We start from the raw sequence: 19,657 nt of genomic DNA, 5'->3' as shown, positions 1-19,657 counted from the left end.
CTCTGTGACACTGAACCCAATTTTGCCCTTTATGACTTTAATACTCTGAAGTTTACACTGGTGCCCAGCTGCAGCCTGGAGCTAAGGTGGGATTGGAAAGCTCCTGCAGGAAAATTTGGCATGCTTGAAAAGCATGGACAGAACAACATACAGGTTTAGTTGAGATGTCATATGGTGAGAGATGTAGAGACAGATAGGTAAGTTGTGGGGGAAAAACTTGTACAAAAAGATATGCAAACTCTAAATAAAACATTATTCAATCAGTTTCTTCCACCTTTCTATCTCGTTCTCCTGTAGCTGGGACACCAGCAAGACAGGCAGTTCCCCTAGAAGGAGTAGATTTGAAGTTTGATGGAAAACTCAGTATCAATATTACTGGCTAACAATGAGCTCTTTCTTTTTTTCAAAAAGCCCCGACAATTTTGCAAGAACTTCTAACAGATAAGAAGCAAAAAAAAGTTGGTGGCCATATGGCATCTACAAAGTGTTTCTGTGACAATTTTTTTGATTGAAAGCTTACAGGAGACGTTACAAAGGGATACACAACTGGTCAAGTTGGCATACTAATGACATCCCCAATATTTGCATTTCTGATTTTAGGTGTAAAAATGCAGCACTGCATTTATCTGTTAGCTTTGCTTTGTTCAGACATAGTTCACAGTGCCACATCCCACTTCATAAGGTAAATATTTTAGTTAGACACTCTACCTTTGTAATAGCTGTGAAAACCTTTTCCAGGATAGCATTAGGTTGAGCTTTCTGTGGTCCATTGGCTTGGACTTTAAGGCCTAAGGCACATGGTTTAGCAATGAACCTGTGAGAAACAGAAAAATGAAAGAAGAAAACAGGTGAAATCCTTCAGTTATTTACTTCATTACTGTTATCAATCAGTGACATGTGGGAAATGAGCAAACACTATAACCTGCCAACAAAAACAATACTTAGTTTAACAGCTCAAAAGCAAGCTCATGTAGGCAATTACATCGCGGAGTAAGTAACATCATTTTGAAGGATGAAAGGAACTCTGCAGAACACATGAAACAGCGGATTTCCTTTCATATTGTGAAGAAAGAGATTAGAACAAAAGCATGAGAGGAATGCCTCCTAGAGAAGCACCAACTAATGAAAAGAGCAGGGCAGCTTGTAGAGATGAGAAGCATCTAATATTATCCTCCAAACACAGCTGTTTTTGTAAATCAGTTTCCAAAGTAGCTACTGCCTCAGGACTCCTTTGGCACAATGGAATTTCAGAATCCTGAAAGGCAGCAAGCACTTAAGCTGCCCAGTCAATACAATTTTCTAAAAGCATAAAATTTACATGGTACAGAGACACAAGCAATGCTCTGCCCTCCAAACTCTTCTGCGAAAATAGGAGGCCATCCCAAATCCTAACACTAACCCATAAATTCTCTGATACATTTTAGGGTTGTATTGCATAGTTTACATTACGTTACTCGAAGACCACTACTCTACTCATGAAAAATTAAATTATTTGTAACTATGAGCCCAAATCTGGAATTCCCATGAAAGCTACAAACTATGTATAGGTATCACATTCATATATGAACACTATGAACTTCTGCCATCTTTGAACTATAAAACTTGATTTGACTTAAAAGGCTTCTGTTTCCTAAAACTTCATTTGTCAACAAGGACCAAAACAACACTTGGTACTTAAGTAGTTCCACATTTATCCAGCTGAATGACCACAAGTTATTAAAAATCACTGAATTCCAACCTGCACACGAGCCCCATTATAAGCACTGTTATGAGCTACAACTGCTGTTTCTGCCATTTTTAAGACAGCACAGCTAATTAAAGGGAATTAATTCCTAGGCAACGTTACAGTGGTTACAGCAATAGCATTTGGTAAAGAAAGATGGGTGATGCCAGACCACCTTGTTGTCCTAGAGAAAACTTCTTGATACACTGACACTATTCCCTTATGAAAGGCAATTCTACAGCCCGAAATAATGTTGATGACAGTTTGAGAGTGAGAAGACAAATATCCAAAAAGACATGCAATGTATCAATGATCTTACTATTTGTTCCTAGCGTGTTACAGAAGAAAAACCCCCTTACATTCTGCAAAAGTTTGGTGGCAATCTAAATTGATTGCAGATTGCAACCATCACACTATCTCTATAGCATCACCTCAATTAAAGGCACTGCATCAGGTGTAAATCCCCTGGTTTAGAGTTAAGACATTTGACGAAATCAATTTCACTGCTAAGCTCAAGAAGGCAGTCCAGTCTTCTGCTCATGAAAGAGAAGCATGTAAGCTTTGTGCATGTTAGATTTAAATACAGTATAATTGAGCCACACTGGAAAGTTGTACATTAGTTAAAGTATAAGCTGACAGAGGAAGTGAGAATTGTATTCTTTAGTTCAACACAGACATAACCAAACCAGTCCGGGCCATTGCTGTTAGCTGATAACCAAAAATACAGATGAAGAAGCCAACAGAGTTTGATTTCAGAAGTTTAGTTTACAACTCTAAGGAGTTCTAAAACACTTCATCATGTAACAGCGGGGCTCAGAATATTAGCATCTATGTCCTTCTTTTGTATCAAAGAGCTGAAAAACACCCAGAAGTTCAAGTCTTCATTATTAAAGACAATTTAAAGACAATAAAAACAATTTCCTGAAGAGCAAGCAATAAAGCCAGACAAGAGTCAATCCTTAAGGAGACAATAAAGGCGATGTCAATCAGTGTAAAAGCTAATTTTACAAAGCAATAAAAGGAACATTTAAAAGTAGAGGAGCAGAGGAATGCTGTAGGCAGAGTGAAAACAAAAGAAAGAGAAGACAACTGCAGCAGCAGCAGTTTCATGCATTCACAGAGGAACCCAGGCTCAGCCTCCACCATCAACAGCAAGATCAAGAAACAGTCATAAAATAAACACAAAAATCAAAATAAAAATTGTTTCAGATGGATTTTCTGTGCACTTGTTAAGTCAGTCTCCTCTGAAGTAACACATGATTCAGGAGTTTTGTGTTTATTTGGAGGGTATGGGGTTTTTTTGTTTAGTTGTGGGGGGAGGGGGGGGGGTGTTTGTATTGGTGGGGGGTTTGTTTGTTTGCTTGGGGTTTTTGCTGTTGTTTTGTTTGCTTATTATTTTAATAAAATACATCTTTCGACTTCTGTTTTGCTTTTCTCCTTCTCCTTCTCCTGCATGAAGGATTGTGATAGACATAATATAACTCCAATAGAAAGGCAGTTCCCTAAACATGCTAATTTAAAAGAAAAAAAAACAGATAAAAAGTCCCAGTTAGAAAAAAAAAATCAACAAGAAGCAATTCCAACAAGTTTCATGCTGAGCCGATCCTCATTTAAATCTAAGCAAACCATCTGGGTTTGCTTAAATTACATTCTTAAAATTACGTGCCATGTTAATGAACAGCCTAGATAAATCCAGAACAAAGCACAGCCCCAGTGTTCCTTTTTTAAAAAAATTGTAATATTGATGTTATAGTCATTACCTAAAACAAAACACATTTTCTAAACACAAACCTGAGCTTTTCTGCCTTTGCTGCTTATGTTTTTCACATGCATGGGAGGAATGGGCATGTGACTTAAAGCAGAGCTGGTCCACAAGGACAGCAAAGAACAGCCAGGACATGTACAGGGTACACAGCTGCAAGACACAGGATTATCTTGGCCAGCTATGTCTGCGATGAAGGGACAGGGAAAGCTAAAAAAAACCCACAAAGGTCCTACTAGGATACTCAAGAGAAACATGGTAGTTTTAAGCGAAACATTTTATATACCTGCAATACTGAGCAGGTTTGACCACTGATTCAAGTATGTATGAGCCAAGCCTCATCCACATGATTACTTCTGATGAAACTTGTAAAATACGAGGTGTTTTTTATTTTTCATTTAAAAACGTAATCAATTCAAGCTATACTTTACAGTATAAGAATTATTTTTCAAGGCTACAATAAAATTTTAAAGTAGAATTCATTTAGTAGGATCACAAATGTCACACTAGGTGTCATAAAAAACATCATTAACATGCTATTTTTCTGTAATAATTTAAATTGATTCATAAGTAAAAAACCAGAATTAATGTCTGATACATGTACAAACTATGAGTGTTTTGCCAAATGCTGCATTTCTTGAAAGCACTACTCATTTTTTCCATTTCTGCTAACACTGTGGTATTCAATTCCCTAAACAGTCTTAGTGAAACCCATGGGACTCTTTATTGCATAAGGTACTGCAATTAAGAGGAAGTAACTATTGTGAAAGAGTAAGGACAGCAGAATTGAGTATATTGCCAGCTTTTCTCGTTAAAACATGGAAATCTGAACAAACACCACACTAAAATCTCTTTTTCAATGGATTTCAGTACTGCTGAATTGAAAGCTGCTATTTGATTACACAGAAATTAAAGGACAAACACATTTTTGCTGAATGCAGTCCCATCTATTCTGGATCTGGAAATGAAAGACTAACACAAACAAGGGAATTAAAATCAGAATTCAAGAACCTTTTAAAAGGCAGGTTCCTCATTCACAGCTGAAAGCCACATTTAAAAACCAAACCAAACCAAAAAGCCCACAGTCAGGCGGTTCAGATAAGGTGGGTTACTGCAGAGCACTGGTGTGGAAAGCACTGAGCCTTTGCAGGCCCACACAGCCCAGCGTGTGCCCGAAGGCCATATCTGAGTGCCCCGTACCCCCTCAAAGCAGGCACTGCTCGGCATTTTCAATCCTGTCCTTCTCAATTCACTTATTTACAACAGTGAGGCCTCCTACTCCAGCCCAAACTCAGAGATCAGTTTTTCTCTAGAAGGGGGTCAGAAAACCCTTTGCAAAATGATCCCCCACCTCTTCCAGGGTATAAAAAGAAACATCATTTTCACCACAAGTATATCAATTTAATCAAGTACCATTTTGGGTTTCCCCAGGCAGGTGCAGTACTTCGTGAGGGAAACAATCCCACCTGACCACCAACACTGGGGAAAACAAACCCCCATCCTTTCAGAATTAATTTGAAATGTTACCCCTCACAATCCCTGGAGGATGATGTTCATTTGCACTTGCAAAGTCTGCGTTAAATAAGTAGGATTTTTTAAGTATCACATGAAGGATGAGAAGAAAAGTAAAATCATCTTTTTTTTTCTTACTACAGATCAAACAGCCCTACTTGTAACATGTAATCTTTGCCCTGCATCTGGCCAGACACAGATAGTAAGTCTTAGTCATCTGGGGCGCTGGGAATGTGCCTGTAGGGCCCTCTGATAGCATGTGAATGTAGTGTTTTCACACCAGCAGGACATCTGCCATTTTTGCCCTTTAGCAAATTCATGTCTGACAGTTTCTCAGCAGCTCTGAAGATATTTATACCACCACAGAGCCCACAGCAGGTAATTAGGGATTACGGGCTTGGGATTTTTTAAACAGCCTAAAAAGTCTGCAAGAATTAACAAGGCTTTCCAAAGAGGGCCAAAAAAACCCAACCAAACAAACAAAAATTAAGCTAACAGGGCTAATCTTAATAGTCCTAGAACAAATAGTAGATAATCGGGGCTGTCACTTCAGTATACCTATCCCAGCACTGGTTTTGGCTTTATGTTTCCCAACAACTTACACTACAGAAGACCCAATGGGATATAATGTCTGTAGCACAAGCAGGGGTCTTAATGCACGTAATCTCATCCAAAACGTATGTACACAGGAAAGTTAACTTCACTGAATATGAATTATTCATGTAATTCACGCTCTTTATAACATATGGGGAGACACAACGAAAATAATGGCTTCTTCTAAACCATCAATTTAAGAAACACCAGTCTTCAAATAATTGACAGTCTTAGCTAAGTGATATATGTTAATCAATTATTTTTGCAAAAGGATAAGATTATCCATTCAACAGAACCAAATCAAAACAAGGGTGATTGATACAAAGGAAAAAGGGTGTTTTACACTTCTGCACTTAAAATGGGCATATCTAAAATAAGTTACCATCAGAGGGAAGGATCTGCAAGAGTCTTACCAGGTCTCAAACTCAGCAATAACTGGCAAAGTAAGTTTAGATTTCTTTTTTTCCATTTAGGTACATTATATCACACAACTTAGTAAACCCTTTTTTTTATCCTTGCAGTATTTTAAGCACAGAAAGTTTCTTCCCTCACTTAAGCAACTTTATTTTGTGACTGACTTTAATACAGAAGCCCACTCAGAAATTTTCATTAGTGCAAGTAAGAAAAGCTAAGCCAGTACATATTTCACACTTTCCTAAAAAATCTTGGTTAATCACAGCTTAAATCAGTCCCTTTTGTCACTCATTTTTATCAAAAGTAGGTCACATTATGGACCAACAGACATGACTAATGGCCTGTTATTACATACCAGCCATCCCCTAACTAACAATCCATTTTCTGAGAAGATAACTCAGCATGGCACAAAGGATCTGCACAAAATCTCCCTGGAGACCGCTCCTACATGACTTCTGCTAACAGATAAAAAATACCATGAAGCAAACAGGCAGGACCTTGGCTATGAAGTCCTCATGTACCCCAAGAATATGCAGTTCTGTTTTAGCCCTTCATGTCCACAAAAAAATTTGAGTTAATTGCTTGTCAATGCACGATGAGAGTTGAGTCTCCTTTTCGTGTGCTGCGTACATGTGGAGTAATTTGAGAAAACTGTGGTGAATGTTAAAATGTGCAGCGCATCTCTGAGTCATCCCAAGTATAACTAGGTGATCTCTAGAGGTCCCATCCAACATCAACCATTCTGTGATAACAAACTCTAGTTAAATGGTAGGCTCTGATTGCATACATACAGTATCTCTGTGAAACTGCTAAAAACTCTCGCTCAGACACTGGCATAGTTCAAGTGGTGCTTGCATAAAAGGCTGCTCATGTTGCTAACACCAGACAGCTGTGAGCTCAAAAAAAAAAACCTAACAAGCAAACTATTCCTTGCCAATCAAGGATGTTCATAAAACCTCATGGTTTCCTATCAGTATATCTGTACAAATATCAGGGAAGGCAGTTAAACCAGCAAAAATTTGTCTCTGTGCTGACAATGTACACAAATCTGTTTTGAAGAGTCTGGCTCCTTTTTTGAAAGAGTGATGCAGAGCAAATTTTCCCCGCTCATCTACTTTATGCTCACTAAACAGATTTTTGCAGGGATTTATGATTACAATTGTCTAACTTGTTGGACATTGCTTGCTGGTTTTAAACAGAAACAGTCTAAATTTGCTCTAAGGATGAGTAAAAGCAGAAGAGGCTTGTTTCTGAGCAGATGCTCAACCAATTTACTGCCACAAAACTCAAAAACAATTACTGAATTTGTTTTGTTATTTTGGTATCGCTGACCTACTTAACTCAGAAGTTACTCGTATTAGCAATAATTAAAATAAAACAAACAAAACCCCCCACAAACCCCAGAAAAATCTTAATAGTCCTAGGACAAATAGTAGATAATCAGGGCTGTCAATTCAGTATACCTATCCCAGCACTGGTTTTGGCTTTATGTTTCCCAACAACTTACGCTACAGAAGACCCAATGGGATACAATGTCTGAAGCACAAGCAGGGGTCTTAATGCACGTAATCTCATCCAAAACATATGTACACAGGAAAGTTAACTTCACTGAAATTTTTTGGATGTCCTGAAAAATGGGTCAAAACTCCCACAGTTAAACCTTTTCAAAGGAAAGAACCTGTCTGTCCAAGCAAAAAGCCAAGCACACAACTCCGTATGTCAGCAAGAGCCTTCTCCTGCCAAGCATCCCAAGCAGCGCCTCAGAGGGCAGTGGCAAGGACAGCACAGAGCCAACCCTTCCAGGGGGACCTATTCCCAACCCTCCTGAAATGACTTCAGAAAAGCACGCGTACACATCTGCCTTTCATCTGAGACGTTCAGTGCTTTTCCTTCTCTTCCCATAGAGATGCATTAGCTGTTATTCCCACTCCAGCATCATCATCTCATACCTCACATTAAATTATACAAACTAAACACTATATGGTACAATCCACACGTGTTTCCAAAAAACGACAGCTAAGCAGCTTGCAAGAGAATTCAGCTTATAAAATTAGTGAGGTTTTGTCTTTCTTTGTCTCAAATTATTAGACAGCAGTCATGCTCACTGGACAGGAAAAAAAAAAAGCAGAAAAATCACTGCTTTGGAGTTTGGGTTTTTTTTTTCCTGAGATTTTAAAAGCTTTTTGTTAGTTTTGACCCAACAGACCCTTCTAACAAGCAGACATGTCTTTGACCTCAGCATTTCTACAAAGTATTCTAAGTTTCATTAGAAGGCTTAAAAAAACCAACCACAAAAGCAACCAACCAATAAAAAACTCAAAAAAACCCCAAACAAACAAACAACCCTCCAAAACCAACCAAACAAAAAAAAACCCCACCAAAACCAACAACAATCACCCATATCCTGCTACTTCTTAAACACAGAGCTGGGAACTTCTTTGAAGAAGAGGTTGACTTGAAAAAGAAGATTTGAAATCTTTCCTAACAAAGGGTATTGCTCATCTTTCCTAACAAAATTCAAATTACATGTCAGGCTGGCAGTAGAAAATTCATCTATTCCAATACTTGGAACTCGCAGAGCAGACAGGGCTGGCAGAAGCCTGCAGTGCCACTGAAGGCCAGTGGAACTGATAGTCTGGAATGAGAAACTGCTCATCTATAAAAAGAAGTGCAATGCAATACTCTACTGAGTGCAGGTGTGTGCTAGGATCTAGCATGGGCAGGGTCCTAGAAGGCAGAGGAGGCAGAGGTGACAGAAGCCAACTCACTGCTGCACATGGGCTCTGTCAGGTTTGCTCCATGGGCCAGATGGACCTGCCAGCTGCACTCAAGTACTGCCACAGCCCCTGAAATGCTACAGCACCACTCCCACGCATTTTTCAGCCTTTTAACAGAAATTATTCTTTCCTGTAATATATCGAAGATGGATATAGAAGGCAGGCTAAAGAAAAGCCCTACACCTGTAACACTTGATTCAATAGGAATTCTGACATTTACACATATTAGCTGTATAAAACCACTCCATTGCTGCTTCCAAGAGCAATGCTTTATCTTTGAAAAGGTTTACGTAATTTTACATCTGGAAAACAGAGTGCCCTATAAATTCACATATTGTCTTAGCAAAACAGCATTCAGCATCAAGTGTTTTCTTGCCATGCAAGTGAGATTTGGTTTTACACAGATCAACTTCAGGGAAGAAAATCTGGTCACAGTAATCTGCATCAGGGCAATAAGACTCAAGAACTTCCTCCCAGAAGTATTTTCACATAATAGCACGTTCTACTTTATCCAACAGTCTATGAAAGGTAGCTGTATAAAAAACCAGATTTGGTATCTGTATTTCAGCTTTCAGACTTACTGATTAGTACAGCGTAAACACACATAATTTTAAGTAAATAAAACAAATTATCCTTATCATTGAACAGCAGTGTTAGGAAATGCTTTGTCCTAACAGAGTTATTCTTAAGAAACACAACCGATATGACTGACCCATACCTTTCTTTCTACCACCGTAAAACTGTTTAATCTTCGCAGTGGATTTCTCACATTTATATTATCCTGCCTTTTTGACTGAACATACACATCTCCTCATGGTGCAAAGTTAAAAATACTCCCATTTTCCTGAGATTTTGATCAATAACAAAAACCATGACCAGTAGTGTGTTTGGCTTGAGCTACCTTTGCATACTTGCTAGCTCCCATCACAAGCTGCAAGCCAGACCCCACTGATCACAGACTCAGTACCAGACCCTGTTCACACACCCTGCTAAACCTTTTTGCCCCACTGAGTTGGAAAATCTATTTAACCCTTTCTCCAGGTTAGTTCATAACAGGACTAACTCACTGCAGAGGGTGTTCAGCCACCAATATGGGACCACCCCAGCCCAGACTCTACCAGTTGCTTTTCCAGTCAACATGTTAGTACAAAAATGGGGCACAAATAAGGCCAGCATTTGACAAACAAAAGTAGTCTTGTTTTCCAAATATGGAAGCAATTTTTTTAAAAAGTATATATGCATAAAGTTATAAGCATTTCAGTTTCTCCTTAAACTCTTAAGACTGAAGTCAGGAGGAACTACATGCTCCAGAATAGCAACAAGCACTACACAAATGTAGACGAAGGTCACAAATAAATATTTTTGCAGCCAGCTGTCTAATGCTTTCTTTCTCTGTAATCCCTAAAAATAAAGTTTAGTCACTCTGTAACTTTCCAAGCACAGTCAGGCAGAGGGAGAAGGAACGGAAGGGGAGATACACTCCAGTCCCCCCACCTCTCACACATTATGCCTTCTCTCAGCTGCCCTCCTCCAGAATCACCAAGGCTGTAGAATGTCTGGACAATACAATTCTGAAGGTATCACTGTCACCCTTTTTGCACTAAAATCAGGACACACAAGTCAAGGTCAATGGTAAAATTCAGTCTCCAAAATTGTAGCCCACTGCTAAAGGTCAGTGAAGACAAAAATATTCTCCCAACTTCTAGAAAGTTGTGGCTTAGGGACTTTGTAGACCAAAAAAGGCATCTTTGCACATAGCAGTCCCCAAAGAGCTGACAGTCCCTCCCCAAGCTGCACTAGTAGCTCACTGAGCCTGTGAAAATTTTCCAGTCTGTGGCAGAGCTCCCTGGTGTAAATTCAGACTCTGTAAGGATAGAACCATCCCACTTCATTTTGAACTCATTACTGGTCAGTTTCATTTTTGCTTCTTTATTTCTTCCACTGGGTAAAAATGAACAGTCAATCCCAAAGCATCCTTTGTCACTCCTGACACTATAGATTTCCTACCCGTCTCTGCCACCTTCTAGAATACAGAGCTGACATGTCCCTTCATTTCAGCAAGCGGGGGACAACCAAAGCAAAAAACCAACCATAAAACACCTACATATGAAAAGACACATGGTCCAAATGGGGTTCAACACTGGACAGGGAAAAGGGCAGGAAGACAGCACAGAAAGAAACGAAATCTGACCATTTTTAAATCACAGTAGGTTACCCGAATACAACGATACTGTTCTAATCCTCCAGGCCCTGCAGCATTACTTTATCTTTTACCGTGGTCACATCTTTACCATGTGAGCAAAAAAATTTTTAAATTGTGAGCAATACCTGTGTCTACAGTCAAGGTATGCCATCCACTGGCCTCTTGACATGTACACATACTTTTAGTGCAGTTCTCCTTCATCTACCAAAGCAAATTTCAAGGTGCAAAAGAAACTGCAGTTACCTGCCACTTGGGCAGACCCAAAGGTTGCTAAGTGACTTATAGAAACTGTCTAAAGAAGCAAAAGTCTCAGCAATCTTTTTGATAAATAACATAGCTCTGCCCACTAGAAAGTCAGTGCTACTCCTCCAGGTTCCTCCATGGTAGTTCTCAGCCTGATCAGCACATGGTAACTTGTCTCATCAACGTCCTCTTAAATTCTAATGTATTTGCCTTATTCTGATCTATTTACTACCAGAAGGCCAAATAATGAAGATGTTGTTAAAAATCCCTAGCAATCACTAACAACGAACAGTCTATCTGATATTATTACTAAAGACCTTATCAAGTAACAGAATAGAACTTGAAGAGTTCAGCAGCACCTTCCTGGAAAATACTAAAAGGCATCTGAAATGTTGGGAAATTATATGGCTCACCAAGAACAGAAACTCATTAAGTTATAACAGGTTAGAAAACATTTTTTGAAAGCAGAGACGAGAAATGATGCTTTATATTCAATGGGACATTTAAAAAAATAATTTAAGTCCTTAAAATATTTCAGTGCTTGAGGGGCACAAGGATTCTACCTCCTGCCCTGCTCCATGGGTTGTGCAACCAGGCCCTGAGCAAAGGCAGGTGCTGCAAGAAAGGTAAAGCCCAAACCTCTGTCTGTCTGCTCCAAGTGTGCATTTGTGTCTGAGCCAATGACCCAGCCTGCCTGCATGACTTGTAGGCATGCTCTGCTGTCATCTGTCATCACACTGCCCAGGAGTGGCAACAACTTCATGTCTCGAAAGGACACACCATAAAGTATTCAAATATTTGTAAGCTTTATCTTTGTCCTCTTGTGAGTTCAGCTTCCGTACTGAACTCACAGCTGATGGGCTGCCACGGCATATGACAGAGAGAATTTCAATATGTGCCTCAATCTTATGGGCAAACCACTACCTCTGGTGCAAATTCTATTTCTCCCTACCTAAGGAGGTAGGACATGTTTCAGGAACCTCCCTGCTCTGAGTAGAGTTTTCACACTAAATCTTCATTCTGTTCCCTTTGAAGAGGGAATAGGTCATGGATACCTCACTGCAGGATGGTTGTACTTCTGTAAGTACTTGAAATAGGGATGGTTGGTTTGGCTTGGAGGTTAAGCTTTGATTCCAAGAGCTAGGTCACAAAATCATCAAACCTTTTTCAGGAGCTTCAAGAGGAACCAATTTTCATTCTGGCTGGCAGGTATTAATCACAAAGAATTATCACAGTGGTACTCATTCACTGTATTTCATATATGAACACATATATAAGTACACTGAAAAAAGCATACATATATAAAGCATATGTAATGGCATATATTTTATATATTTGTGTATGTGTACATTTTATACATTTGTATGTATATACAATCAAACTTCACCATAGTATCTGACTACTCAAATACAAGAATTAGAGTCATATTTCTTTCCAGACACTTTACACAAACTCAGAACAAAATCCAGTTCCTAATTGGTACAAAAATCTGGTTCCTCAGTTTATTTCTAATTAGCTACCAATACAAAAAGATAAGAGATACATGTAGATATTCAGGAAACCTATTCCTAAAGAAGCATGCAGCCAAACAACACAATAAATTATTTTCCCTGTTTTATCCTTAAATTGGTATTACTTAAAAAAATAAGGACTGTTAAAATTCGCAGACAGAATGAGGCAGGCTGGTCCAAGCCATTCCTACCTGCCCAGGCACAGCACCCTAAGCAAGGGCAGCCACCTGAAGTGATTGGGCTTCCTCTCCCACACTTGTCCCTCTCTGCCACTTTTACTGAAGCCACAGAAGAAGCAGATTAGGGCTTCAAGAAACTGGAGACTATCACTGCACACCACCCCAGATGAGCATGGACCTTTCGGATGGATCAGTGATTTGATCCGATTCATTCCATCAACACAGCATCCCTAAACGGAGACATTGGCAAACCTGAAGGTGAACTCTCTAGATGCTCAAGCCAAGCCATCACAGGACCATATTCAGATTCTGCTTTGGAACTCTGATTTTGTATTTCTTAAAAAGTATTCTCTTCTGAGAAAAAGGATTAAAAAAACATATTACCATACTTATAATTCAAAAGATTTATTATAAATTGCTTTTTGCAAAAGATTTATTAAAATACCTATACGAATGCTCACACCTGAAATCTCAAAAACCAGCTCAGATGGACTCCTTTTGAGAAGTAGTTTCCACCTGCATTGTATGATCATTAAATATCATATGGACTGATCAAAACATTCAACAAAGACAAAAAGCAACTAGGTCTCACTAGCTTCCAAGTCTTCCTTTATGTTTTCACCTTTCTTTTCTATTGCTGAATTTTCTTAATGCTTTCTTGTTTGATTGGCAGCTCAGCAGGACACTCTTGCAGAAAGGCAGAGAAGCAATCGGGAAGGCAGCTGCAGACTGTATGCAGAAGTGCAGAACACCCAGCCCTCCAAATGAGTTTACTGATCCTCTGACCCTATTTTGGGGAGCCAGGGAAACTAGTGCCCACCAGAGACCAGGATTTACTACACTGCAGTGTTTGAAATGCAGAGCCCTACGTCTTCTGCCTTCTGCACTAAGGCTGTCCCGAAGCAAAACCTGCCATCACAGGCAAACAATGAGTCTTGCACACAAAAAGCTCAAAACACAGCTGAGAGGCATCTCATTGTACCCCTAATGCATGATAAACAATTAGTGATCGGACAAAACAGTGCAAGAACAAATCCTATTAACTAATAATAGAATTTGTTAGCAGATCACCCAAACGACACTTTGGAAACAATTCCCTGAGCTGCTCCAGCCAAAAACCTCAGCCAGGGAAGGGAGACATGCCACAGGATGCACTGGTGAGCTGCACGCACAGCTACCAGGCATCCAGAGGAGCTCACCGTGCAACAACAACGCTGGCCCACCACTTTTGACAGCATTTGAACATGTAGCAGCGTATGTCAAACAAAAGAAGTAATCTCTTATCTTGGGTATTTCTGAATGACTTACACTTTGGATCCATAAGCAAGTGTATTTTCTACATCAATACACACAAGAAACTGTTGCAAATATAGCTTATTTTAGCTCATTACAAGATTTTTGTCAGCAACTTTGCACACTACAACTTCAAATGATACCTGACTAAAGGACAGCTGATTAAAATGTGATTCCCTAATAGTACTGCAATATAAATGCCCACCTCTACTAGCAGAAGGTGGAAAAAAAAAAAAAATTGGGCATGTGGGTACTTGAGGGAGCCTGCCACTGTAATGTTGTCCCCCAGTGGTTGCTATTTGATGCCACAAATAAGTGATGCTAAGATAGTAACACAAAAGGTGGCTTTTCACTATTAAGAGTTTCAAAAAAAAGGAGATGAAGGATGTCTCATGCTGAAAACTAGACAGAGAACTTATCTGCCCCGGCTGATCACAAATTACTTGTAAGAGAACAGCTATTTAAACTCTTCAAGTGGCAAGTATTTGTTACTCTGTTTATTCCTGTTCAGGGTGGTGCCATATGCCTTTCCATCTCCTTTGGATCATTAGAACTGTCTTGCTTATTTATTTAAAACACACCGCAGAGCATGCTGCTTGGGATGAAAACCAAAACTGGGAACCCACATGAGTTATACCATTATATAGTAAGATACTATTATATAGAAGATTTTTACACAATTGTAGATCATCAGTTTAATATTTTTAATGGCAAGAAACATAATTTCTAAGATTAGTCATTGAATAATTCTTGTTTAAGAGTACAACTAAAAAGACAAAAGGAAAAAAAAAATTGCCTTTGAAACAAGCTGTGACAGCAATGTCAGGGTGCAGTTTGAGCAAAGCAGCAGTGTACATGCTTCTGAAGGCACAGGCTAAGCTCACCCAACCACCAAAACCCTCCCAGCAGAACTTAAAACACAAACACACTGCCTTGTTGGGGATCAACTCTTCCACAGATCTTCAGAGCTCTTCCCATTGCTCTGGGTACTGCAGTAAATTGAGCATTCTGGTGCGCACGGACGATCATGAGGCAGCTTGGCCAAAAAAGCACAAAGTCTATCCAGAATGTTATCTAGTTTGTTCATCTGACAACTGAAATGGAAGCGACAGGCAGTGTTTCACCCAGCTGGGTTAGAGATTAGCCATGTGTAATATTGCTGCACTTGAATTGTGGAGTGCTGTACACTTGGCAAGAGGACAAAGAAAGGAGGAGATGGAATAGGGAGGGGAAATACCAAGGCAGGAATTACTGCAGGACTCAATTTGAAGCCTTGCCTATCTATAGCAGTCCACTTGCCCAGGCAAACGCAAACGTTATAAACTCATAGCCCACCATATGCACTTGGCCAGTGTGCTGCCAAGACCCTCATACTTCCCTGTTGCATACATTCCAAAAAACTGAACATGCACATCAGTTAAGTATCTGCACAGTGCCTGAACTGCAGCAAGGCTTTGCAAGCACTGAGCACACGGTAATTACCGACTTTACAGAGAATCATAGATCAAACTCTGCCTTCCCTTGAGAACAAATTAGACATGACGTCTACATCCAAGATACATGACAAAGTATCTCAGCCCAAGACCATAACTCACTCACACCATAGCTCTGTCAGGCCAGAAGATACAATGCCTCAGAAGGATATTTAGAGCAGCTCCTGTGAGCAGGCACCTTCTTTCAGCTCCTAGGGCTGACAGTCACTTTCTTGACATGCATGTCAGTCATCATCCCCTAGAGAAATGTTGCTGACACAGTCTGGCTCCCAAAGAGCATGACTGCTGACTCCACCAGCTACAGCCAGGCACACAAAGAAAAGCAAAAGTCTTCAGAATACCCTGGACTATGGCATAATCCCAAATTTTGCTTCAGAATAGGAAACAGTGATGAATTTCTTCCATTGCAAGATCAGCTTCTACCTACAGGGGTATCTTTCTAGCTTTGGAGAGAAGCACTTGCAAACCGAAGGGGGGTGGAAGAAGGAGGGCTGGTGACTGATGTTACACCAAGGTTACAGCAGCACGCATCCATTTCCAAGCCTAAGGCAGGGGAATACTGTTGACTGACCCATCAGGCTGGCTAAGGAGAGAGAAACCCTGAGGAGCTCCCATGAAGCCTACAGAACTTCCCCTGGTTCAAGCACCACCTTTGCTTTGCTCTTTCCCCATCACTGAGGTCCTCTCCTTGCCAGCTGAGAGCTGCAGACTCTTGCCCTCTTCAAGAGCCTCTCCAGCTGGCACAAACCAACCCTGCAGCCACAGCCAGTGCCATAAGGGAGCGAGAGCACAAGCAACCAGTGAGAAATTGCAAAGCTGCATAAAGCTATATTCCAGAGCCATTGCCTACAGCACAATGAAAAAAAGCCTCCGGACAGAAATAGGAAGCCAGGCTGTAACAGGAGGATGGGTTTACGCAATCTCCTGATACAGTTTCAGCTGTATCTCACAGCAGCTTCAGGAACAGAAGTCAGTTTCCTGGTTTTCAGTTGGGTATGGTTTTCCTGTAGCAGATGCAAGTGGTTCAAGAACCAAACCAGTTATTAAAAAATGCAGAACAGGTAAAAAATCTCTTGTTGGCCAACACCAGACCCATGTGTTCAGTTAAGAAAGTGCTCTTGAAGAAATCTGTGATCAAAAGGAAGAAAAACATTATACATAAACCTCTTCAGCAACTGAATATCCCCCTGCAAATGTCTGTTGCAATGTTTATTCAGAGCATCTGGAGGATCAAAGCTCTGGTCAAAGCCTGTCATGAATCCCCATGCAGCTGCAAAATTTAGTACTAATCCCTGGTGCTTCACTGCTAAATAAGGGAAGAAAAATAAACAAACAAGCAAACCAAGCCAAGGCCAGGGCAAGTGGTATAAATAGATATAAGAAGGCCAAATGATACAGAGATGTTATCAAAAGCTTTAAAAAAAAAAAAAAAGTCTTTCAGCCTCCTTTAGCTTTATGTGCAAAGCAGTACCACATACACTCACTCTACTTTGTGTAGGAGTTATTTCACAGGCAGGACAAAAAACCAAGCATGTAATGTCACACAGGAGAAGATCGAGCAGCAGGGCAGAACGCAGCAAACCCCACAGCAATCCAAGGGAAGTAGGTGCCTTCCCTTACTTCCTCACCACACGTACCTATTTCATGACACTATATACAATGATGACAAAATTTTACATTTTAACACACCAAATTTGAACATTCAAAATCAGTGCAGCTGTTCGCACAGGGGAAAAAAAAATAAAAGCTCTTCTAAAGCAGCAGATTTATAATTGAGTCTGTCTGCACAGCCATGCAGATTGAAAAAACTAGGTCAAATCTTTTGCTAGTCAGCCTCACTGCTATTCCTCCCCAGCCCTCCTCCCCTTTAGATTTCAGTAGTTATTGAAGGAATCAATTAACAGACCTGTCATGCAGGTCTCAAACTGCTTCTGCCTGGTACACATCAGGGGGGTCATCTATGCAAGTACAGATGGAAGGAGGAAAAATTAAATCAATATAGTCTTTCCTATTCACAAATCCCAATCCTAGAGCACATGTACTCAATGCTACTAGGGTCCATTAGCAAGCAAACAAATGATGCATGTCTGAAAATAGAAGTAGAAAGAAAGGGGCAAGAGGCAGACAAATACAGGCTAGAAAAAGGCAAAAAATAGAGGAATTGCTGTGCTTTCACTTTTGCTGTGCTTGCAGCAAAACCATAATAGCATCTGCTGCTTTTAATGACATCTTGCTAGTGTATTTTATACAGCTTCATGGTGAACAGTTTTAGAAATCTCATAAACACCTCCATTTTGACACTAGATTTCAAAGAGAAACTGTAATACTAGGTTTATATCTACTCATCATCCGCTGTATGTTTAAACAATTCTCTTCTGGAAAAAAGGACTCACACACTGGAATTCATATATTCACTGTCACAAAAGCATTAAGGGGGTTTTTAAATCTTCACAACATGTAGGGACCAAGTCAGTCCAATTGCAGCTTACTCATTTTTATTCATTTCTCTCCTTCTGCTGCAGAGACAGAAGGCACTCTATTTCATCATCATTAAAAAAAAAAAAAAAAAGATATGCCATTTTGTATCAGGCAAATACTAAAACAAATCACTCTTGAACCGTATTTCCACCACATGCAATATGCTACCTGACAAGTTCCTGCAAGAAGACGAAGAAATCAACTTCCTGACTTATTGCAGTGATGGCCAACCTAACTGGTTTGGCAAGCCACATACCACAACCTTCATATGGTTCAATGCCACAGGACGTTGGCTGACAGCTGAAGGCTGGGGCCCAGTCCCAACTCTTATTGGCAAGCATCTCCTCTAACCATGTGGTAACAGCAGCCCCGTGTGCTGCTGCTGTTGCTGCCTTCCCTAAGAGGAGGATGGGGACAGCAGCCAAGGGACTCCAGTGGTGGGAAAGCAGTGGTGGGAGCAGAGGGGATCAGCACTGCTGCTGACAGGCAGGAGTGCCTTGCTCATTTGTTTTGATGGGAAATAATGACCATTGTGGAATATGACAAGTTCAGATCTGGCTGGCAAAATTCACAACCAGTCTTGAGCCATCTTAGTCCAAATCAATGGAAATCATCATAATTTCGCTTTCCACACAGGTGCTATGGAGAGTTTCTATTGTGCTGCTAAAGCCTTTTTCTCTCACCAGCAAACCCAGGACTATCACAGACCACCCAGAAAAGCCATTTGGAGCACAGTATACAGCTGAGTAGCAGACTATACAGACTGCATCCTAAATTCTAGAATGTGCACAGGGAGCCGTTGTCTTTGATGTTTTTTTTATTTTTACTCTTCCTGCCTTTGGCTATATTCCTTTGAAGGTAAGGCTATGCTACACATAACTCATCTAAATCAGTCCCATTTAGCCTTTGTTTCTGAGTAGTATCTTATCTCTAGCAGTTACAGTTGAACTTTCATTGTCTTGAATAATTTTTCACCCTTAACTCAGCAAGCCATAAACAATTATTGCCTCAGTACCTCAGATAAACAACTACGGAAATCCTAAGGAAAAGGTTTGGGCTTTCTTCTTGGCTGGTTGGTTCATGTTTGTTTCATTAGGTTTTTTGACAGTGACACGTTTAGAGGGGGAGAAGCATCTTGGACCTGAACCCAGGAAGTCATTTGGAATTTGAGCGCTCTGTTGAATGTATACTGGATCAGAAAGTAAGCAAAGAAATGGCAGTGATTAAATTCTTGAGGTAGATATGAGGAGCTGGCAAAGCAAGGTAGGGAAAAACAAGCATTTGTAAGAGAATTGCCAAAGTAAAAACATTCTGGAATCACTACATTGTCAGGTAGCAACATTCAGCATACTTACTCTGTTTTGAAGCCTGTACCCTAATGCTCAGTATTTCTCCTTGAGCTGTGCTCATGCATGATGGTCTAAAACAGATCTTTTGCTTCTAGAAAAATGCAAAACTCACTTTGTGTTAATCCT

At 40.1% G+C, this 19,657-nt stretch overlaps 1 protein-coding gene across 2 annotated transcripts in view; it reads right to left on the bottom strand.

Moving 5' to 3' along the window:
* Positions 1 to 19,657, bottom strand: part of CERS6 (ceramide synthase 6) — a 112,687-nt gene that overhangs the window by 75,530 nt on the left and 17,500 nt on the right. For both annotated transcript variants that reach the window (XM_042041708.1, XM_042041709.1), the window contains exon 2: positions 709 to 814. In XM_042041708.1, the coding sequence (XP_041897642.1) occupies positions 709 to 814 (106 nt within the window). The remainder of the gene's footprint in view (positions 1 to 708; positions 815 to 19,657) is intronic.

The sequence above is a fragment of the Corvus kubaryi genome, unplaced genomic scaffold, assembly GCF_017639235.1.
Source record: "Corvus kubaryi isolate FWS band 111438036 unplaced genomic scaffold, C.kubaryi_AGA036_p1.0 37396, whole genome shotgun sequence".
In the NCBI taxonomy this organism is placed as follows: domain Eukaryota; kingdom Metazoa; phylum Chordata; class Aves; order Passeriformes; family Corvidae; genus Corvus; species Corvus kubaryi.
This window is presented reverse-complemented; position numbering and strand designations above follow the sequence as displayed.